Raw genomic sequence first — 24,361 nt, 5'->3', positions numbered from 1 at the left:
TCTGGAGGAGACCAAAATGGATCATCCAATCCGCCCTTCTGGCTGAAGATATTTTTAAAATTCAGAGTATCCAATTCTCTTTTTTTCCCCCAATTATGAAATGAAATGAAATGAAAATCGCTTGTCACAAGTAGGCTTCAAATGAAGTTACTGTGAAAAGCCCTTAGTTGCCACATTCCGGCACCTGTTCGGGGAGGCTGGTACGGGAATTGAACCGTGCTGCTGACCTGCCTCGGTCTGCTTTCAAAGCCAGCGATTTAGCCCTGTGCTAAACAGCCCCTATTAAGGGGCAATTTAGCATGGCCAATTCACCCACCCCGCACATCTTTTTGGGCTGTGGGGGTGAGACCCACGCAGACACTGGGGCAGTGACCCAGGGTCGGGATTGAACCCGAGTCCTCGGCGCCATGTGGTAGCTAACCAGTGCACCACCGTGTTGCCCATGGCTGAAGATTGTTGCGAATGTCTCAGCCTTGTCTTTTGCACATATGTGTTGAGCTCCTCCATCATTGAGGATGGGGGCATTTGTGGAGTCTCCTCCTCCAGTGAGTTGTTTAATTGTCCACCACCATTCATGGCTGGATGTGGCAGGACTGCAGAGCTTAGATCTGATGTATTGATTATGGAATTGCTTAACTCTGTCTATTACTTGCTGCTTATGCTGTTTGGCACACAGTAATCCTGTGTTATAGCTTCATCAGATTGACACCTCATTTTTAGGTCTGCCTGATGTTGCTCCTGGCATACCTTCCTGCACTTTTCATTGAACCAGGGTTGATTCCTTCGCCTGGTGGTAATGGTAGAGTGGGGGATATGCCGGGCTATGAGTTGCAGATTGTGGTTGAATATAATTTTGTTGCTGATGGCCCACAGCACCTCATGGATGTCCAGTCTTGAGTTGCTTGATCTGTTCAAAGTCTATCCCAATTAACACGGTGGTAGTGCCACACAACAGAATGGAGGGAATCCTGAATGCGAAGACGGAACTTTGTCTCTACAAGGACTGTGCGGTGGTCACTTCTACCGTTACTGTCATCTGCAACAGGCAGGTTGGTGAGGATGAGGTCAAGTATGTTTTTCCCTCTTGTTGGTTCCCTCACCACCTGCTGCAGTCCCAGTCTAGCAGCTATGAGAACACATTGGAGAGAGTGTGGAAAAGGTTTACAAGAATAATGGTTCCAGGGATGAGCAACTTCAGTTATAAGGTGAGATAGGAGAGGTCGGGACTGTTCTCCTTGGAGGGAAAAATGCTAGGAGGAGATTTGATAGAAATGTTCAAAATCACGGGGGGGCTGGACCAAGTAGATAGGGAGAAACTGTTCCCATTCACAGAAGGATCAAGAACGAGAGGGCACAGATTTAAAGTGATTTGCAAAAGAAGCAATATGATGTGAGAAAAAGCTTTTTCACTCAAGTGGTTCAGGTCTGGAACGCACTGCCTGAAAGTGTGGTGGAGGCAGGTTCAATCGAGACATTCAAGAAGGCATTAGATGATTATCTGAATAGAAACAATGTGCAGGGATATGGGGAAAAGGCAAGGAAATGGCACTAAATTATGATGTTCGTTTGGTGAGCCTGTGCAGACATGATGGGCCAAATGGCCTCCTTCTGCACCATAACAATTGTGTGATGTGGCTTGCTCTGAGGTTCACCAGACAGCAAGCCCAGGTGGTTTGAAAAGGAGCCCCCACTGTTTTACTGCGAAGAAGCTATAAACACCTTTCACTTGGAAACAATAGCAGCAGCCTTTGTGCTAATGTTGGATAGATTGGGAGACCCCAAAGTCCCAAAAAGTGTTGATAATGTTGGATTGTAAACAGTTGTGCTTTAAACTGTCAGTTTAGTTCCAAGATGTGGGTGGAAACTCTGATTTCAAAGGTCTAGTATAAGAGGAGTTAAAACAAAGCTGGAAGATTCGGCTACTTTGCGCTAGAGGATCTGAGTAATACTCTCATCGCAAAAGATGGTTGGTTACTTGCTTAGAAGTTATCAGGCCGAGTTATCTCTGGGGCCAAGAATCATTTGGGACTTGTTCCAGGAAAATTGAATGTCTACCCAAATGACAATGTAAAGTTTACCTGTGAAGTGTATTTTCGTGGTTGTGTTAGAAGTCCTGTTCTGTAGTCAAGTATAAGTTGCCTACAAAGATAAAGTTTAGTAAATTGTGCTTTTAGTCTATTTGATACAGTAGACGTCTTAAAATGTGAAATCTTGTGTTATCCGTTCAGCTGTTAACTGGAAGTTTGAATTTCTTTAAAGTTATCAGTCTCTACGGGGATTGTAACAAATCCTAGAACACAATAGGTTGAGCACTTACCATTACCCAAGATGTAAAATAGAATACAGTGATTTGTCTGGTCTGGAAAAGAAATTCAAACAAGCACATTTTGTTCAAAAATACTTAGCTTTGTAGGTCTCCAGTGGTGTTGTTAACTACAGACACTAGTTTTATTGACAAATAAGAATTGAATGTGGAATTTCAACTGTAAGCTTGGCTCAGTCAACAATACTCACCCAAGAAAGAAGACTTAGTTTGAAATTCCACTCCAGGTGCCTGAGCACATCACCCACAATGACACAAATGTAATACTGAAGGACGTCGTACTGTCAAAGGTTCAACTTTTAGGCAGGGACGATAGGGACATTTAAGGGGCATCTTGACAAATATATGAATAGGATGGGAATAGAAGGATACGGACCCAGGAAGTGTAGAAGATTGTAGTTTAGTCGGGCAGTATGGTCGGCACGGGCTTGGAGGGCCGAAGGGCCTGTTCCTGTGCTGTACATTTCTTTGTTCTTTGTTCTTTGTTCTTTGTAGACAACATTTCAAACCGAGGCCCCTGTGCCTGTTGGGTGGATGCATATAAACTCCAAGCACTATTTGAAGAGCTGAAGTGGGGATTACTTAGCTCAGTTGGTTGGATGGCTGGTTTGCTATTAGTCCCCTTATCGGCTGAGGTTATTCATGAAGGCCCTGCCTTCTCAACCCTGCCCCTCGCTAGAGGTGTGGAGACGCTCGGGTCAAATCACCACCAGTCTGCTCTCAAAAGGGAAAGCAGCCTCTGGGACTGTGGTGATATTTACATTCCAGCTGAAGTTCTTCTTTCAGCCAGCACCATTAAAAGAGATAAACTGGCTAATTATGTAGGGCCTTGTGTTTGAAATTGGCTACCACATTCACAAAGGTGACTACAGTTTAAAAGGAATGCATTGGTTGTGAAGCATTGAGACACCCAAAACATTTAAATTGTTTCTTACTGACCAACTTCAAAGGGATTGGTTTACAATATAAAACATTTTGAAAGCTCTGTTAGACACACTGACATAGCTGATGCAAAAATACTGCAGATTCTATCGAACACTGCAATCAGCAATGGGTAATCAATCTATTTGTACAATATGAGATTATTTATATTTCTCATCCATATCTGCTTTCTTGTAATGAGTACCAATAATACATGAGTTTCTGAGCTGCAGAATCAAACTACTCAAAAATACACAGATCAGTTTGAAAAGCTGTGTTGACAAGTGAGCAGGACAATGCTGGTAACATTGACAGGAGCCACCAGTCTTAGCAGAAGTTGCTCTTCTCTTCATCATTAACATTGCAAGGTTTACTTCCCTGTCTTGGTAACAGTCATATGCAGTGATATTCCTTCATTTCTTGGTGCACTTCTTCCAGGGCCTGATCCAAGGTAAGTGGTGGCGTCCTACGACTTCTGATAAACTGGACACAAAATGGGTACAAAGGTCAACTTGGCACAGATGCAACGATTGGTGACTCTCCACTTTAGAATCATAGAATCCCTACGGTGTAGGAGGTGGTAATTTGACCCATTGAGTCCACACCGACCCTCTGAAAAAGCACCCCAACTAGGCCCACTTCCCCACACTTCCCTGAAACCCCATAACCGCAGCTAACATTTGGACACTACGGGCAATTTAGCATGACCAATCCACCTAACCCGCACATCTTTGGACTGAGAGAGCAAACCGGAGCATCGGTGGAAACCCACGCAGACACGGGGAGAAAGTGCAAACTCCACATGAGGCCGGAATTAAACCCAGGTCCCTGGTGCTGTTTGGCAGCAGTGCTAACCACTGTGTCAATGAGCGTAAATAAACAAAAACATTGCCCTCATCTATGCACAATATTTTAAGTTGGTAACATTCACATCTCTAAGTCAAAAGGCTGTGGGTTCAATTGCCTCGAAAGAGACTGAAGCATAAAGTCTCAGGTAGCACTCCAGTCCAGTACTACGTCGTGCACTGTCATAGGTGCTGTCTTTCAGATCAGCTGTTTAACAGGCTCAGTCTGCCCTCTCTGGTCATCCTATGTCACTATTGCAAAGAATAGCAGGGAAGCTTTCCCTGCTATCCTGGTCAATATTTACCACTGGTCATTACTGCATTATCTGTTTGTGGGCCTTGCATTTCTCAAATTGGATTTCACATTTCCTACACTACAACAGTAACTAACTACACTTCAGAAGTACTTCATTGGCTGTAAAATGCTTGGGTCTTCCCAATGTCATAAAAGGTGCAATGTAAATGTGAGTCTTCATGCCAATCTCTGCATGTCAGCCTTCTCACGAAGGATGCGTTGTAAAGCAGTTTCAGAATCAGCTGTCTAGACACCAAAATTCCAACTGTCTTCCTTACGCCTCCTCCCACTCCCTTTCCACTCCTTATTTAACACCTCCTTAATTTGAAATCGCCTCTATAATATCTTCTGATATTATCCAGGCGACCAAATAGAAGTCCACAAGATTATGAGGGGCATGGACAGAGTGGATATTCAGAAGCTTTTTCCCAGGGTGGAAGTGTCAATTACTAGAGGGCATAGGTTTAAAGTGCGAGGTACAGGTGTTATGGGCCAGGGTTTAGAGAACCCCAAAGTGTATCAGGGAGTTCACCTGACCCACAACTTTTAATAGATTGTGGTATAGGGAGTACACGGCCCACTCTACAGGTGTGGTACAGCAGAAATGGAAAAGTATTTTTTAAAAGCAAAACAATGTCTATTCTATGAACTCAAGTTAACCTTTTTTAAAACCTAGTGAACATCTTAGCAACCATTAATTCAAATACAACCCCCAAAGAATACAACAATAAGTAAGCCTTTAAGCTTTCCTTTTAACATCCATAAGACTTAAAACCCCTTTTACCAGAAGCACATCAGATTTACATTCACTACTGAGGACATTTATAATTTTGAATTCACCAAATGATCAAGAGATAGTCTTTTCATGGCAGAGAGATCAACCATACACCTGCTCTGTCTGGCTTCAGCTTCAACACTGAAAACGAAACTAAAACACACCCTGCAGCAAACAGCCTAAAACAAATGTAAAAAGCTGACAGACAGGCCAGCTCCACCCACTCTCTGACATCACTGCAGTAGCAAACACCCATTTCTTAAAGGTATTCTCACTACAGATATTTACATACACACCCATTTATAAACACCCATTTCTTAAAGGTACTCTCCCATGACACCTCCCCCCAAGAAATAAATAAATAAACCATCAACTTTAAGATGGTTTCATTTTTCACCTTTTAACTATCCCTTAAGAAATGCACACAGTAAATATACTTTTTCATTTTAAAAAAAACACACGCAAACAGGCACAACAATATAGTCCATTTTTTGTTTTTCCTCCAACTGGAATCCTTCTCGATTGACAGTCTCTTTGAACAAGAAGGTCTCTGCACGATCCATCCATTTCTCTACGCCTCGGCATTTCTCTTTAAAGTCAGATACTTTAGTTCAATCTGATCGCAGAGTCCCTTGTAATTCTCCAACACAGGAGCATTGGGTATCACAGCTTTCAGGCCGTCAAATGCCTGTTGAAACTCCGCTGTCCATTGAAATTTTTGACGTTTCTTCAGCAAGTCCATCAGTGGAGCAATCACGCTACAAAACGTTTGCACAAATGTTCGATCAAATCCACTCATGCCAAGAAATCGCATTATTTCCCTTTGTCTTGAGGGTATTGAAAACTCCTCAATAACTGTTGGTTTCACATCCCGTGTGACCATTCAACCCTGTCCGATTGTATGGTCAAGGAAAGTGACTTGGGCTTTTCCAAATTCACTTTTGGCTAGGTTTATCACCAAACTCGACTCCTAAAGTAGATCGAATAACTCCATCAGATGTTTTAAATGTTCTGTCCATGTCTGGCTGATCGTCGATGTATACCGCACAATTGGGTAATCCTGAAGCAACTTTGTTAGTTCACCGTTAAAATGTGGCTGGGGCGTTTTTCATGCCAAATGGCATAACTTTGAATTGGTATATACCACCTGGAGTCACAAAAGCTGAAACCTCCTTCGCCCTTTCGGATAAAGGCTGATTGTCCCACTTTCTCAATGCAATCCTCCAAACATGGGATAGGATAAGAGTCCGTTCTTGTAACTGCATTAACCTTTCTATAGTCCACACACAACCGTTGGGTACCATCTGGTTTTGGTATCATCACTATGGGTGAGTTCCATTGGCTGCAACCCACTTCAATTATGCCATTTTTAAGCATACTCTCAATCTCTTTGTTAACCTGTGCCAATTTTTTTTTCAATAACAAAGCTAATATTTATTACACTACTTATTGAAGCTCGCCCACCTACTTCGACAGCAAGCGATAATCTAGTGATCTACAATCTACACTCTACTAACACTAGTCTCTACACTCTATCTATAACTGCACTCCGCACTCTCTAGACCTCTCCTCTGCATTCTCTCCAGCCCTCTCCCATAAGCCTGAGAGTCAGTGCTTTATATAGTTCTGCATCTAGCTCCATCTAGTGGTCAATTATGATGTTCCATTAGCCATAATATAATCTAGACATTCTACATAATGTCATAATTCCAGGAATGAATTTTTAAAACAATGAACTGGGAAGGAGAGTGAAAGCAGATTCAGTCGTCACTGAATGGTTAATATTGAAAAAAGAAAATAAATTGCAGATGATGGTGCTTAACTGGGTAGGTCTTTGATTCAGAGACATGATGGGCTGAATGGCTCCCTCCTGTGTTGGATGATTCACTGATTCTATGAAGCTCCATTAGCAGGCATCATAGAATAAAGTTTACACCAGTTTTATCATTTGCCTTCAGGAGTTTGAACAAAAACACTGTGGCATCCTATGGTCTGCTGAATCCCTTTTGGCGTTTATCAACGCAACAAGTTTACCCAAGTATCTCCAGGAGGGAACCTGTAAATGAAGATACATTTGAGGGGGAAAATAAATCATGCAACCAGCGCAGCGTAACTTGAAATCCATGAAAGAGCTCACAGGATAAGTGTCCAGCAATAATGGTACTTGTTCACAGAGCCATCCTCTGTTAACCAATTGGACCCTCTCAGGCTTTGACAGAAGTACATTCTATAAAGTGGAAGTGTTATTTGATGACACTTGCTGGTCAATAAGCACACACACACTTTCCTACTTTGTCAATGCGCCAACAAAGGTCGCCCAAATCTTCTAAACGTTTCAATCAGTATGACTTAACCCATTCATTTTAAACCAACGTGCTCAGAAAATCTAAGCTGTGTGTTCACTCGGGAGACTGAAAAATCCTCAGAGACTTCTGGTCCTCATTGTCATGATATTCAGGTAAACATCATAACACATACATACTGATGGACAGATCAACGGACCAATCAACACACACACAAAACACCACAGCCAATCACAGGCAAGAGCATACACAGTACAAAACAGGGAACTCGACACTTCCTGAGGATTCCAGCAGGAGACAGCTCAGGGTACAGAGCTCATAGAAAGCCACTCAGACATCCACCATGTGCTGAGTGCCACTACCAGATAGTATTAGGAATAGGTCCACAGATTCTAGGGTTATGATCGAACCTCTGTAACCAGGTTACCACTGTAAATAAATGTTAGCAATAATACTGAGTTGTACCATTCGCAACCGTGTTGGTTCGTCTGTGTAGCAGAGTACCCAACACATCATAGTACCAGGAGTAACTGTGGGACCTACCTACGGATCCTCCGGAATCTGCCATCCTGCGCCATCGACAACCTGTGCCAATTTTAAAGGGTTAAGTCTATATGGATGTTGTTTGATTGGAACAGCATTTTCCACATCTACATCATGTATAGCCATTTTAGTACTTCCCAATTGTTCTCGACAAACTTGCCCACGTGATATCAATAAATCTTTCAGGTCAGTCCATTTTTCCTCTGGAAGGTAACTCAACAATTTATCCCAATTTTTAAGAACATCCTCATTTTCCAATTTAATTTGAGCGATGTCAAATTCACAGTCACCTGGATTTGGTTCGTCACTTTGAATCATTAAAACCTCCTTTTTCTCTCCTTCCCTTTCAAAGTACCTTTTAAGGATATTCACATGACACACTCCGTGAGTCTTCCTTCTATCTGGTGTTTTTACCACATAATTCACCTCACTTAATTTCTTTTCAATCTGATCACGTCCACAAAACCTTGTTTTTAAAGGTTTACCTACCACTGGTAACAATACTTATCTCCACTGGCAAAACTACGAACTTTGAATGTTTTGTCCACTACCAGTTTCATCACATTTTGTGCACCGTATAAATGTTGCCTAGCCAATTCACCTGCTCTATTTAATTGTTCCCTAAAATTTGACACGTAATCCAATAATGTAATTTCCGATTTCTCACTCACCAATTTTTCCTTAATCAATTTAAGTCGTCCTCTTACCTCATGACCAAAAATTCATTCAAAAGGACTGAATTTGGTTGACTCATTAGGTGCATCCCTAATTGCAAACAGTACGAATGGAATTCCTTTATCCCAATCCTCTGGATAATCTTTACAATAAGCCCTCAACACGGTCTTTAATGTCTGATGCCACCTTTCTAACGCTCCCTGCGATTCTGGATGGTACGGAGTTGATTTAAATTGTTTTATTCCTAAGCTATCCATAACTTCTTTGAATAACCTTGAGGTAAAATTTGATCCTTGATCCGATTGTATTTCTTTTTTAAAAAATAAATTTAGAGTACCCAATTAATTTTTTCCAATTAAGAGGCAATTATCGTGGCCAATTCACCTACCAGCACATCTTTGGGTCGTGGGGCGAAACCCACGCAAACACGGGGAGAATGTGCAAACTCCACAATGACAGTGACCCAGAGCCGGGATCGAACCTGGGACCTCGGCGCTGTGAGGCAGCAGGGCTAACCCACTGAGCCACCATGCTGCCCTAATCCGATTGTATTTCTGTGGGTAGTCCATATCTTGTAAAGAATTTAAGTAACTCCTCCACAATCTTTTTAGCTGTAATAGAATGGCCTCTGGAAACCTAGTAGACACAATCATTATCGTCAAGATATTGATTCCCACTTTTCGTTTTAGGAAGCGGTCCTACACAATCAATTAGGACCCTTGTAAAAGGTTCCTCAAATGCTGGAATGGGTATTAAGGGCGCTCGTTTTATCAATGCTTGAGGTTTCCCTATCACTTGACATGTGTGACATGACTGACAAAATTTAACTACATCTTTATGTAGTCCAGGCCAATAAAAATGTTTTAGCATTTAAGCTTGAGTTTTCCTTATTCCCAAACGACGTCCCACTGGTACCTCATGTGCAACTCGCAACACCTCCTTTATATACCCTACCGGCAATACTACTTGATGAACTTCTGCCCACTTTTCCTCCGCCTGCATATGTAAAGGTCTCCATTTTCTCATCAAGAATTCACTTTTACGGTAATAACACTCTGATATACACTCAGATTCCTCTTCAATGTATGCTTTCTGATATATCCGTTTTATTTCTACATCTTTCTGTTGTAACTCCGCCAATTTTCCTGAACTAAAAATATCCGCCTCATCCTCCACTTGTTCTTGTTCTTTTTCAACCATCTGATCAAAAATCGTTTCTGATAATTGCACTTCAAATTCATCTTCGTGCTTTGATTTCTCCTCTTGTCTTAACCTGTGACTTTGTGTAGCCAGTTAAAATGGCTAACTCCCGATTAGAATGGCTAACTCCCGATTTAAAATGGCGAACGGCAAAGGCTGATGGGAAAGTCAGCCAACAGGACACAAATAAGCAGCTGCGGGTTGAGTGTGTATTTACCTCTGGAAAGGCCAGACAAGATCGATACCGGCAACCATCAGCATAACAAAACACCAGCCATCTGCATATTAATGAGCAATCCCCGGGAACAATGAGCAACATTTAGATACATAAAGCCAATCCAGACTCGTGGGCGCCAGCAGAAGCCCACACAAAGGGAGGTGAACGACCACCTCAAGACCGCCCATCGATCAAGGAATCGCTCCAGCATTGGAGAAAATCGAACCAAGTGATTGGGACAAAGTCCAATCACTTGGAACCAGGTACGGGGTCCGCCCCGAAAGGCGGGAAGCCCCTGGGGACTAAAAGAATAGAGTCCAAGTTCAAATCGTTCTTCTTGACCGGGTTACTCAGCAACGCGAACCAACCTTTGACAGTGACCGGTCCAGCCATCGCTGAAATAGAGTAAGTCTTACTTCAACGCTCGCTACAAGATAGGCACTCCTAGCTAACAATCTGTACCAACTTCGAATCCCGCAGGCTCAGAACCCGAACGAAAGGCCATTTGTTTCCCGCCCACAGCCAACATAACCCTACCAACCCCCATCACGTCCAGCCCAGCCATGGACTCGACCTAGACTCAACCCCCGATATATACACTCCGCCCCGGAACGCCCACAGACGGCAGCAGCAGAGACAGCGACTGTGACTCGGACGATAGCCACAGCACGCCTCCCTACTATCCCCATGCAACAGGACCCACATCCAGCGACTCCGACTACGATCCAAGTGATCCCTTCATGATCACTTTCCTGAACAAACCCCACCACCGACCACCGAACCACACGGACGACCCCGATTTTGTCCCCACACAACTAGACACCAATTACTGGCACCAAGAAAACTCGTTCAGACTCGTCCGCAATGACGAGAGTGACCCCAACTCACACCACGCAGCCCTTTCAGCCCTCATACACTCCAGAGTTTGGCGCCCGGGTGAAGAAGACGACTTTGGGTCTGACTCCCAAACTGAGAACCCCTTTGCGACCGTGTTCACAACCGAGAACGGAGGTGTCCAGATGATGTTTTAAAAGGAACCGCTTGGGAGAAGTGTTGTCCTTTCTGATGGAACCTACAGAATGTTTTATGTTGTTTGTAAGTTTGTTAAATGTTGTATGTCCGACAGGAGAATTTTATTTTCTCAATGCCCCACGCCTATTCGGCCGAAACCTCTGAGGACTTGCCTACAGAGGCTCACCATTGCCAGACACCAGTTCAGCAGAAACCTCTGAGAGCTTGTCTGCAGAGACTGGTTAAGGAACCAGACGCCCGTTCATAACTGCCCTTCTGGTTCGAAGGTAGAACCACTACGGCATCCCCACCACGGTGACTACATTTTTTGCCCGTTCTTGTCGGTTGCTCAGGTAGTGGAGAAACGGCTTGGGACCCGCCCTGCCTGGGAACCCCCCGTCTGGTCAACTGTGCTCAGGTAGGAGAGATACGGCATTGGTAGCCGTCCTACCTGGGGACTCCATCCAACTCTTACCCGTCACGGCCCATACGCACCTCATTTTGGCATTTCAGTTCAAAACGTTTTGTTTCGTTTAGGTAACCTTTAGGTTGCCAACCACATGCTATTTACATCCTGAAACATTTGGATGGTAAATTGCACAGTCTGCGAGACAGCTCACACTGGTTCATTATTGGGAAGTGTGTCTTGTCCGAAAATTTGATTTTTGAAAAAAAATGCGGGAGTCACACATAGTGACCAATTATAAAGGGAGTAATTGGCACTACAGGAAAGACACACTATCGTACGAGATATTAAACAAAGATAGTTACAGACACTATGCTTGTTTTCACAGAACTCCAGAAGCTCCAGGATCGGAGAAGAGAAAAAAGAAAACGACAGAGAAGAGCCATGAGGACTTCCTTCATATGGATCAGCATAATGTTTATGGACTTTTGGTTGCGCGTGAACGCGAACCCCATGACTTCAAGCCCCCCAGCCGTTAATGTTTCACTTCCCCGCAGTACCCAGAACCCAGTCACCAGCGACACCATATCATCTTGGTGTGCCAGGTTTATTAGCTGGTACTCCCTGTCCTATGTAATCGAAACATTACTAGCATTAGCGATACTCTGCTGCATTGTGCAGACTATGCGTCTACGGAAATGGAGAAGGAGAATCTACCGCGCTCGAACCTCAGTTAAGAATGCCGAGGAAAAGCAGGCCGGCGCAGATATGCAGGCAGTAAAGACAACACACCACGACCCCGCATGGGTGAATGAGGGAAAGAACAGCCCCCCACCCAAGTCACAGGAGTGTTACAACTGCGGACAGTTGGGACACTTCGCAAGAGAGTGTCTAAAAGTCACAGAGAGCCCAGCAGACGGGCACTCTGAGTAAGAAAAGAACAGAGCCCATTCATAGCGTTAGCGCCCGTTCTGATCAGATGGACTTGACCGGAACGGACTGACGGTGTATGGGCTCCCCCAGTTGGGTCTGCGACACCCTTTGGGATAGATCCAGACGACCAGTAGTTGCAGCAAAAATTTGGGGACAGCCCATTGAATTTCTCTGGGACACAGGAGGGTCCCGCACCACAATAAATTCCTCCACCATGTTCCAAAAAGACACGTGGCCCACTACAGCCACTATCACCCTCAGCGGCTTTACAGGCCACTCACAGCAGGGACACATCACAGCCCCTGTACCCATTCAAATCGGCAACATCACCACCAAGCACCCCGTAGTTTTAGTTGACCTGCCCCACACAGCAGAACACATTCTGGGAATCGATTTCATGAATTCCCATAATCATTCATTCGATCCAGTCAACCAGTGTGTCTGGAAGATGGCAAAATCCGCAAGAGCCCCCGCAACGCTCAACATAGGAGAGTACATGAACAAAATTAGCACAGTAGGCGAATTTTGGTTCAACCCGACCACGCTTAGTACGGACAAGCAGGTTAGGGCAGTTCTGCAAAAAGACAGGGCAGCATTCGCGACCCACAAGCACGACTGTGGATGGATGACTGGCTCCGTACAAGTAACAGGACCTGACCCGAGACCACAAAAACAGTACGGATTTCCCCAAAAGGCAGAGGGAAAAATCTCCAAGGTAATAGAAAGCTTATTAGAGCAGGGCGTACTTAGATCAGTAGCCTCCACTAATAATGCCCCGATTTGGCCAGTGAGAAAGCCCGATGAATCATGGCGACTGACCATCGATTACCAGGAACTTAACAAAATCACCCCCGCAGCAGCCCCACAGTAGCAACAAGTCCCGAGACCATGCTCAAGCAGGGACTCAATTCCCGATTCTTTACGGTTTTGGACGTCAGTAATGGATTCAGGTCCATTCCATTGGCAAAGGCCTGCCAGTACAAATTTGCCTTCACCTTTAAAGCACAGCAGTACATGTGGACATGCCTTCCGCAAGGATTCCACAACTCCCCCTCCATTTTCCACCGACAGCTGGCAAATGGTTTAGCCAAATTCTCTCGCCCCGAATGTCTGGTCCAGTACGTAGACAACCTACTACTGCAGACAGACACCAGGGAAGAGCACACTGAGCTTCTGTCCGAACTCTGGAACTCAATCGGTTGTAAAGTCAACCCCAAAAAGGCCCAGATTTTGGAAGAAAAAGTGATATATTTGGGAACAATTATCACACATGGTAAACTCGAGATCGAGCATAAAAGGATTGACTCGATTGCTAAATTGCCCCTTCCCCAGAACGTTTCAGCCCTCCGGTCGTTTTTAGGACTGGTTGGCTACTGCCGAAACCACATTGACGGTTTCGCCAGCAAGGCAGCGCCCCTCTCAGAGCTCTTAAAGAAAGGAGCCCCCTGGGAGTGGCTTCCGCAGCATACGGATGCTGTGGACTCTTTAAAACTGGCGCTCATAGCCACCCCCGCACTACAAGTTCCAGACCCGCTTTCCCCTTATGCCATAGAGGTAGCGACCACAGACCGCACCCTTTCAGCCGTGCTCCTCCAGGAACGGCACGACAAGTTAAGGCCCATAGCTTACGCCTCCAGACTTTCAGATGCTGTGGAGCAGGGATTTTCAGCCTGTGAGAGGCACCTGCTCGCAGTATTTTGGGCAGTCCAGTATTTTTCATATATTACCGGACTGAATCCCATCACAATTCTCACCGAACACACCCCCACCCAACCTTTACTGGACGGACAACTCAAGGACGGTACCGTTAGTCAAATAAGTGCAGCCAGATGGACCCTTCTCTTGCAGGGACGGGACATCACCGTTAAAAGGACAAAGACACACACCTATTTAGTCGACAACTTATAGTACCCCGGATCCCCCCATGAATGCGAAATTATCTCTCCACACCACAGCACAGGCCCCTTTATCGCTAAAAACCCCTCCCCGAAAGATAGATAGTTCAACCCAGAGCCCCCAGCACACGGACACGTGTGAGCCCATAAAGATATATGTGGATGGATCTTCCACAGTCTTGGATGGGAAGCGCATAACAGGTTGCGGTATATATGTCGAGGAAGCGCAGGGACGCGCCCTCGAGGAAATATCGTTAAAACTACCTCTTAGGCGCGCAGGCAGCAGAGCTCACGGCCGTCGCATATAGAGTTGAGCACCCAGATTCCTTCCCCAGCCCAGCAGACATATACTCGGACAGCCTCTATGTCTGCAACAGCCTCACGCAATTTCTGCCCCTGTGGAAAGCAAGAGGACTTGTTTCCGCATACGGAAAACCCCTCCCCTCAGCCCCATTGCTCCGTCATATTTTAGAAAGAGCTCAGAACAGGACTTAAGGAAAATCAAAGTCCACAGTCACCATCGTTCCCTCCCCCCTCCCTGGAAATGTGAAAGCCGACGCACTGGCTAAAGCAGGTTCCAGACACGGATACTTTTGGACACCCCCCGAAGGCGCACCAGTGAGTGCAGTTCAGGGCTCACAGACAAAGATCGAGGATCTAGTGGAGGCCCAGAAGCAGGACAGCAATCTCAGGGAGATTATAAAAGGCAACTATCCAGCACCCTATGAGAGATTTAGAAATGCACTGACCACACCTGACGGTGTGGTGTTAGAAGACACCCTTTATGTGGTTCCTGAACAAGACAGGAATCAATTGATTTGTTTGTTCCATGACGGTCATGGACATCAGGGAATCGATCCCACTACAGCCCATCTCAAGCAGCTTTGTTGGTGGCCGAATTTAAAGGAGGATGTAAACCATTACAAAGAAAATTGTCTTATCTCGGTGGTGGCCGCAAAGCTAAGGATCTGGGGCCAGTGGAGACGGCACCGAGGTGCAATGGGATCATCGGTGTGGTCCCCGATCAGGGGTAACCACCGGTTTGTCCCGGGGAAGATGGACGGGGGGTTCCAGAGCTGGCATCGGGCGGGGATTGGAAGAATGGGGGACCTGTTCATCGACGGGACGTTTGCGAGCCTAGGGGCACTGGAGGAGAAGTTCGAGTTACCCCCGGGAAATGCCTTTAGATATATGCAGGTGAGGGCTTTTGTGAGGCGACAGGTGAGGGAATTCCCGTTGCTCACGGCACAAGAAGTTCAAGATAGGGTGATCTCGGGTGTATGGGTCGGGGAGGGCAAGGTGTCGGAAATACACCAGGAGTTGAAAGAAGAGGGGGAAGCGCTGGTAGAAGAGTTGAAAGGTAAATGGGAGGAGGAGCTGGGGGAGGAGATCGAGGAAGGTCTGTGGGCTGATGCCCTAGGTAGGGTTAATTCCTCCTCCTCGTGTGCCAGGCTCAGCCTGATGCAATTTAAGGTGGTCGACAGAGCGCACTTGACGGGGGCGAGGTTGAGTAGGTTCTTTGGGGTAGAGGACAGATGTGGAAGGTGCTCAGGGAACCCGGCGAACCATGTCCATATGTTTTGGTCATGCCCGGCACTGGAGGGGTTCTGGAGAGGAGTGGCGGGAGCAATATCTCAGGTGGTGAAAGTCCGGGTCAAGCCAAGCTGGGGGCTAGCAATATTTGGAGTAGTGGACAAACCGGGAGTGCAGGAGGCGAAAGAGGCCAGCATTCTGGCCTTTGCGTCCCTAGTAGCCCGGCGAAGGATCTTGCTAATGTGGAAGTAGGCGAAGCCCCCCATCCTGGAGGCCTGGATAAATGATATGGCTGGGTTCATAAAGTTGGAGAGGATTAAGTTCGCCTTGAGGGGGTCTGCGCAGGGGTTTTACAGGTGGTGGCAACCGTTCCTAGACTATCTCGCGGAGCTTTAGAGGAAGGTCGGTCAGCATCGGAATGGCTATAAATATGTACTTGTGGTAATTGACACATTTACAAAATGGGTGGAAGCATTCCCAGCCCGCACAAACACTGCAAAAACCACAGCCAAGATTTTGACCCACCACATCTTTACAAGATAGGGACTCCCCCGCAGCATTGAATCCGACCAAGGCTCCCATTTTACGGGACGTGTCATGCAGAACGTCCTCACGATATTTGGCATCACCCAAAAATTCCACATAGCATACCACCCACAGTCGAGTGGTATCGTGGAGCGCATGAATCGGACCCTAAAATCCACCCTCAGAAAAATGGTCCAGCAGAACAACACCACTTGGGACTCCGTCCTCCCTTTTGCGCTGATGTTCATACGTAACACAATTTCTACTTCCACAGGTTACACCCCACACACCCTCATGACCGGACGCCCCATGAAAGGCACAGAATATTTGTTAGGTTTGGACTTGACCAACCCCGAAGTGACGGCCCTCACACATGAGAAAGCAGTTGCAAATGTTAAAACGGCTCAGCTAGCAGCCGCAGTAAAATTGGGCACAAGGAAGAAACAGAGCAAGGCTTGTTTCGACAAGACAGTGCATGCGACTGAGTACAGTATCGGACAGCAAGTGATGCTCTCTGTATATAACCCCAGCACATTCCTGTCACCAAAATACTCGGGTCGTATTCCATTGCAGATAAAGTAAGCCCTTTCGTTTCTAAAATAAAGTACCCCAATGGTAAGACTGCGTGGTTTCATATAAACCAGTTGGAGGCATATGGAACACAGTCGAACCACGCACACCACGTCATGCTTTACGCAGCAGACCACACCCCGTCCACAGCCAACGTAACCCGACCAACCCCTACCACATCCAGCCCAGCCACGGACTCGACCTCGACTCCACCCCCGAAATATACACTCCGCCCCGGAACGCCCACAGACTGCAACAGCAGAGACAGCAACTGTGACTCGGACGATAGCCACAGCACGCCTCCCTACTATCCCCATGTAACAGGAACCACACCCAGCGACTCCGACTACGATCCAAGTGATCCCTTCATGAAAGTGATACTTTCCTGAACAAACCCCACCACCCACCACCGAACCACACGGACGACCCCGATTTTGTCCCCACACAACTAGACATCAATTACTGGCACCGAGATAACTCGTTCAGACTCGTCCGCAATGACGAGAGTGACCCCACCTCACACCACGCAGCCCTTTCAGCCCTCATACACTCCAGAGTTTGGCACCCGGGTGAAGAGGACGACCTTGGGTCTGACTCCCAAACTGAGAACTCCTTTGCGACCCTGTTCGCAACCGAGAACTGAGGTGTCCAGATGATGTTTTAAAAGGAACCGCTTGGTAGAAGTGTTGTCCTTTCTGATGGAACCTGCAGAATGTTTTATGTTGTTTGTAAGTTTGTTAAATGTTGTATGTCCGACAGGAGAATTTTATTTTCTCACTGCCCCACGCCTATTCGGCTGAAACCTCGGAGGACTTGCCTACAGAGACTCACCATTGCCAGACACCAGTTCAGCAGAAACCTCTGAGAGCTTGTCTGCAGAGACTGGTTAAGGAACCAGCCGCCCGTACATAACTGCCCGTCTGGTTCGAAGGTAGAACCACTACGGCAGCCCCACCACGATGACTACATTTTTTGCCCGTTCTTGTCGGTTGCTCAGGTAGTGGAGAAATGGCTTGGGACCCGCCCTGCCTGGGAACCCCCCGTCTGGTCAACTGCGCTCGGGTAGGAGAGATACGGCATTGGTAGCCGTCTTACCTGGGGACTCCATCCAACTCTTACCCGTCGCGGCCCATACGCACCTCATTTTGGCATTTCAGTTCAAAACGTTTTGTTTTGTTTAGGTAACCTTTAGGTTGCCAACCCCATGCTATTTACATCCTGAAACATTTGGATGGTAAATTGCACAGTCTGCGAGACGGCTCACACTGGTTCATTATTGGGAAGTGTGTCTTGTCCGAAAATTTGATTTTTGAAAAAAAATGGGGGAATCACACATAGTGACCAATTATAAAGGGAGTAATTGGCACTACAGGAAAGACACACTATCGTACGAGATATTAAACAAAGATAGTTACAGACACTATGCTTGTTTTCACAGAACTCCAGAAGCTCCAGGACTGGAGAAGAGAAGAAATAAAAGGAAAGAGAAGAGCCATGAGGACTTCCTTCATATGGATCAGCATAATGTTTATGGACTTTTGGTTGCGCGTGAACGCGAACCCCATGACTTCAAGCCCCCCAGCCATTAATGTTTCATTTCCCCGCAGTACCCAGAACCCAGTCACCAGCGACACCATATCATCTTGGTGTGCCAGGTTTATAACCTGGTACTCCCTGTCCTATGTAATCAAAACATTACTAGCATTAGCGATACTCTGCTGCATTGTGCAGACTATGCGTCTACGGAAATGGAGAAGGAGAACCTACTCCGGTATACTCCCCGGTATATAGGATCAGATCCCCCTATGTTAGGATACGACCAGACCCCCGACCCCCGCGATCTATAATAAAGTGCATTCGCTTGAGTTTATTGTAAATAAAGAAATGTAAAGAACTTTTCATGAACAAATTGTATGATCCTGAGCTTGACTGCCAAGCCAGGAAAGACTGTGTATGAAATGCTATGATTTTGTTGTATGATTGAGGAAGGTAGGATAATGAAATGTTTGAGTGTAGTGTATTGAGAATAGTTAGAGGTTCCCAGTTTACTGTTTTATAATGCATGTCCCTGTTTGACATAGCCCTTAGAATTGTCAGTTAAAATTTTTTTGCATAGCTATGGTCAGTGCAGAGGCCATGAAGGAAGTGCCCCCCCAGGTCAGGGAATGGAAAGCAACATAGTTATGTGATTCTTCACGCTTCGCGTTACACGCTTCGCGTTAGGATCACAAGGAGGGGTTGTAGCCAGTTAAAATGGCTAACTCCCGATTTAAAACGGCGAACGGCAAAGGCTGATGGGAAAGTCAGCCAACAGGACACAAACAAGCAGCTGCGGGTTGAGTGTGTATTTACCTCTGGAAAGGCCAGACAAGATCGATACCGGCAACCATCAGCATAACAAAACACCAGCCATCTGCATATTAATGAGCAATCTCCGGGAACAATGAGCAACATTTAGATACATAAAGCCAACCCAGACTCGTCGGCGCCAGCAGAAGCCTACACAAAGGGAGGTGAACGACCACCTCAAGACCGCCGCCCATCAAGCCAAAGTCCAATCACTTGGAACCAGGTACAGGGTCAGTCCTGAAAGGTGGGAAGCCCCTGGGGTCTATAAGAATAGAATCCAAGTTCAAATCGTACTTCTTGACCGGGTCAGTCAGCAACGCGAACCAACCCTTGACAGTGACCGGTCCAGCCATCGCTGAAATAGAGTAAGTCTTACTTCAACGCTCGCTACGAGATAGGTGCTCCCAGCTACCAATCTGTACCAACTTCGAATCCCGCAGGCTCAGAACCCGAACGAAAGGCCATTCGTTTCCCTGACCTGGTGGGCCAGTTCCGAGTTAAGTATTGGCCTGTTAGTCGTAGAAGTAGCTTAGACCTAGAATTTATGCATGAGTAGTGATTACTGTGTATAATAAATGTGCTTTGATTTAACTCTTACTAAGCGGTGTATTGGATTATTGATCATTACTCGGACTTGAACCACGTGGCGGTATCAGAAAGATGCCTGGCGACTCAAGACAAAGGTGATAAAACAGAGCAATTAAACTAAGGCAAAAGTTAGCAACATTTGCGACCTGGTTACTACACAATCCGGAGAAATCCCAGGATATTCGTCCTTCAACCCTTCAGTTGTCGGATTGTCCACTGGCTTATCTACCACAGTAGGCATCACTCCCACCTGCGATCCAGCTATATCATTACCCAAGATAAATTGTATTCCTGGGCAAGATAATTTTTCTATTACTCCTACTACACTTCACCACTCTTCACTGGACTTTCCAACCTTAGCGTATATAATGGAACACTACTCCTCTCACCCTGAATTCCACATATTACCACCTCCTCCTGATATACGAGCAAACTTTACCCACACAAGTACATTTTTTAAAGAGATCTGGCACCTTCTTATCAATCACCGCTTGATCAGGCTCTACAATCTTTTGCACCTCCTTCGCTTCACTTGGGCTTTCCTTTACCACTTTCACAAACCCCACTGTCTTATCCTGTTTTACCACATCAGCCTTCCTAGTGCTTTTCTTCAACCACCAACACTGACTTTACACGGCCTAGTTTATTACAGTGAAAACATTTGAAACTTTTCATTTCTTTTCCACCCTCCTGGATTTCTTTTTTAATCTGAGGTACACTCTCTTTATTATCTCCCATCAGATCACCTTTACCTTTACCACTTGAGTATTTCTCATGTCACCAGTTTCTATCCCTCACAGGCTGAAACTGATGCTGGAAACCAAGCTTTGATTTATGAACTATAATCATCTGCCATTTCTGCTGCTAATCTCACAGTTTTAACCCTCTGTTCTTCCACATGAGTTCTCACTAAATCAAGAATTGAATTTTTAAACTCCTCCAAAAGTATAATTTCTCTGAGAGCTTCATACGTTTGGTCTATTTTCAAAGCCCTTATCCACCTGTCACAATTACTCTGTTTGAGCCTTTCAAATTCCATGTATGTTTGACCAAATTCTTTCCTTAAATTTCTAAACCTTTGTCTGTAGGCTTCAGGCACCAGTTCATATGCGCCTAAGATGTATTTTTGCACCTCCTCATATGTCTCTTTCTCACTATCTTCATCACTATCATCCAACTGTACGTTTCCCTTTACGTCTGCCAATTTTAACTGACTGTCATGTTTCATGGCCATTTTCCGAAGTTCAAATTCTCTCTCTTTATATTTTTCCCTGATCTGTATCTCCCTCTCTTTCTTTTTGTTCTGCTAGGACTATTCTTTCTTTTCTCCTTTCTTCTCTCTCCTTTTCTTTTTCCTCCCCCTCTCTTTCTTTTTCCTCTCTCTCTCTTTCTTTTTCCTCTCTATGTCTTCTGTATTCAAGCTGCTTTAATTCTTTCTCATGTTCCATTTGTTTAATTTGCAACTGAATTTTGCCATTTCCAATGAGTCAAACAGTATCTCAGGCCACTTTAAATGCTTAGCCACCGCCATAATTACCTCATCTTTTCGCATTTTGTCAGGTAATGTTAACTGCAATGTTCTTGCCAAATCTGAGAAAGAGCGTCTCCGTCAAAGGCGTGGTGGGGGTCTATTTAAATATGTCCAAGCATTGCCAAGGTTTGACGAGAAGGAGGTAGAAGCCTTTTTCATTTCATTTGAGAAGGTAGCTAAACAAATGAAATGGCCACAGGACATGTGGGTATTACTGATTCAAACAAAGCTAGTAGGTAGGGCTAGTGAAGTGTTTGCATCACTACCGGGGGGGGGGTATCTGGGACGTATGAGGAGGTGCAAAAAAAGTCTGCTTTTAGTCTCTGATGTAAGGTACTGCCTGTGACCGTCTCCACCCCCAAATAATTCTGAGCCTCTGAAAGAGCCACTGTCCACAACTCACTCCCTACTTAAACCAGAATACCACACCTGAAAAGCACCCACAATATGCTCACCCCTCACTGTCTTTAAGTTCACTAAGCCAATCCAATAGATAGACTTTTATCCCCCTCGAGCCCCAATTTGTTATGGGCCAGGGTTTAGAGAACCCCAAAGTGTATCATGGAGTTCGCCTGACCCATAACTTTTACTAGATTGTGGTATGGGGAGCACACGACCCACTCGACAGGTGTGGTACAGCAGAAATGGAAAAGTATTTTTTTTAAAGCAAAACAATGTTTATTCTATGAACAAGTTAACCTTTTTAAAACATACAGTGAACATCTTAGCAACCATTAATTCAAATACAACCCCCAAAGAATACAACACTAAGTATTCCTTTAAGCTTTCCTTTTCACATCCATAAGACTTAAAACACCTTTTACAAGAAACACATTCGGTGTACATTGACTACTGAGAACATTTATAATTTTGAATTCACCAAATGATCAAGAGATAGTTTTTTCATGGCAGAGAGATCAACAGTACACCTGCTGTGACTGGCTTCAGCTCCAACACTGAAAATGAATCTAAAACACACCCTGCAGCAAACAACCTGAAACAAAAGTAAAAAGCTGGCAGACAGCCCAGCTCCACCCACTCTCTGCCATCACTGCAGTAGTAAACACCCAGTTCTTAAAGGGACTCTCACTACAGATATCTATATACACACCCATTTATAAACACCCATTTCTTAAAGGTACTCTCACATGACACAAGGTTTAAAGGAGATGTATGAGGCAATTCCTTTTACACAGAGGGTGGCGGAAGCCTGGAACTCGCTGCCGGTGGAGGTAGTGGAAGCAGATACGATAGTGACTTTTAAGGGGAGTCTTGACAAATACATGAAAAGGATGGGAAAAGAGGGATATGGTCCCCGGAAGGGCAAGGGTTTTTAGGTCAGACAGGCAGAATGGTCGGTGCTAGCTTGGAGGGCCGAAGGGCCTGCTCCTGTGCTGTAATTTTCTTTATTCTTTGTCCTCCTCTTGGCTCTGTCTCTATACTTTGATTACCACTCTGAAGTGCTTTGGGCAGCTTTTCAATGTTGGAAATGTTTTATAAATGCATGTCATTATCCTGGATTCTGTGGCCAGCCTTAAACCTGGTAAAGCTCCAGGACCTGGTTGATTTGGAAGTGAATTTTATAAGGAATTCAAAGATATGCTGACAGAACCTATGATTGGTATGTATTTTTTTTTAAAAATAGTTTATTGAAAATTTTTGGTCAACCATCACAGTACATTGTGTATCCTTTACACAATAATATAACAGTATAAATAACAATGACCTGTTTTATAAACAAAGAATAAATAATATATAACAAAAACGAAAATATCTTTTTCTGAAGAGATAGGCGAGGTCTTGAATGAGTACTTTTCTTCTGTATTTACAAATGAGAGGGGCGATATTGTTGGAGAGGACAGTGTGAAACAGATTGGTAAGCTCGAGGAAATACTTGTTAGGAAGGAAGATGTGTTGGGCATTTTGAAAAACTTGAGGATAGACAAGTCCCCCGGGCCTGACGGGATATATCCAAGGATTCTATGGGAAGCAAGAGATGAAATTGCAGAGCCGTTGGCAATGATCTTTTCGTCCTCACTGTCAACAGGGGTGGTACCAGGGGATTGGAGAGTGGCGAATGTCGTGCCCCTGTTCAAAAAAGGAACTAGGGATAACCCTGGGAATTACAGGCCAGTTAGTCTTACTTTGGTGGTAGGCAAAGTAATGGAAAGGGTACTGAAGGATAGGATTTCTGAGCATCTGGAAAGACACTGCTTGATTAGGGATAGTCAGCACGGATTTGTGAGGGGTAGGTCTTGCCTTACAAATCTTATTGAATTCTTTGAGGAGGTGACCAAGCATGTGGATGAAGGTAAAGCAGTGGATGTAGTGTACATGGATTTTAGTAAGGCATTTGATAAAGTTCCCCATGGTAGGCTTCTGCACAAAGTAAGGAGGCATGGGATAGTGGGAAATTTGGCCAGTTGGATAACGAACTGGCTAACCGATAGAAGTCAGAGAGTGGTGGTGGATGGCAAATATTCAGCCTGGATCCCAGTTACCAGTGGTGTACCGCAGGGATCAGTTCTGGGTCCTCTGCTGTTTGTGATTTTCATTAATGACTTGGATGAGGGAGTTGAAGGGTGGGTCAGTAAATTTGCGGACGATACGAAGATTAGTGGAGTTGTGGATAGTAAGGAGGGCTGTTGTCGGCTGCAAAGAGACATAGATAGGATGCAGAGCTGGGCTGAGAAGTGGCAGATGGAGTTTAACCCTGAAAAGTGTGAGGTTGTCCATTTTGGAAGGACAAATATGAATGCGGAATACAGGGTTAACGGTAGAGTTCTTGGCATTGTGGAGGAGCAGAGAGACCTTGGGGTCTATGTTCATACATCTTTGAAAGTTGCCACTCAAGTGGATAGAGCTGTGAAGAAGGCCTATGGTGTGCTCGCGTTCATTAACAGAGGGATTGAATTTAAGAGCC

At 45.2% G+C, this 24,361-nt stretch overlaps 1 protein-coding gene across 5 annotated transcripts in view; it reads right to left on the bottom strand.

Moving 5' to 3' along the window:
- Positions 1 to 2,385: 2,385 nt before the first annotated feature.
- Positions 2,386 to 24,361, bottom strand: part of c18h19orf44 (chromosome 18 C19orf44 homolog) — a 70,186-nt gene continuing 48,210 nt past the window's right edge. For all 5 annotated transcript variants that reach the window (XM_072482843.1, XM_072482844.1, XM_072482847.1 and 2 more), the window contains one exon: positions 2,386 to 3,727. In XM_072482843.1, coding sequence (XP_072338944.1) covers positions 3,638 to 3,727 — 90 coding nt within the window. In that variant the 3' untranslated portion in view covers positions 2,386 to 3,637. The remainder of the gene's footprint in view (positions 3,728 to 24,361) is intronic.

The sequence above is a fragment of the Scyliorhinus torazame genome, chromosome 18, assembly GCF_047496885.1.
Source record: "Scyliorhinus torazame isolate Kashiwa2021f chromosome 18, sScyTor2.1, whole genome shotgun sequence".
Taxonomy (NCBI): domain Eukaryota; kingdom Metazoa; phylum Chordata; class Chondrichthyes; order Carcharhiniformes; family Scyliorhinidae; genus Scyliorhinus; species Scyliorhinus torazame.
This window is presented reverse-complemented; position numbering and strand designations above follow the sequence as displayed.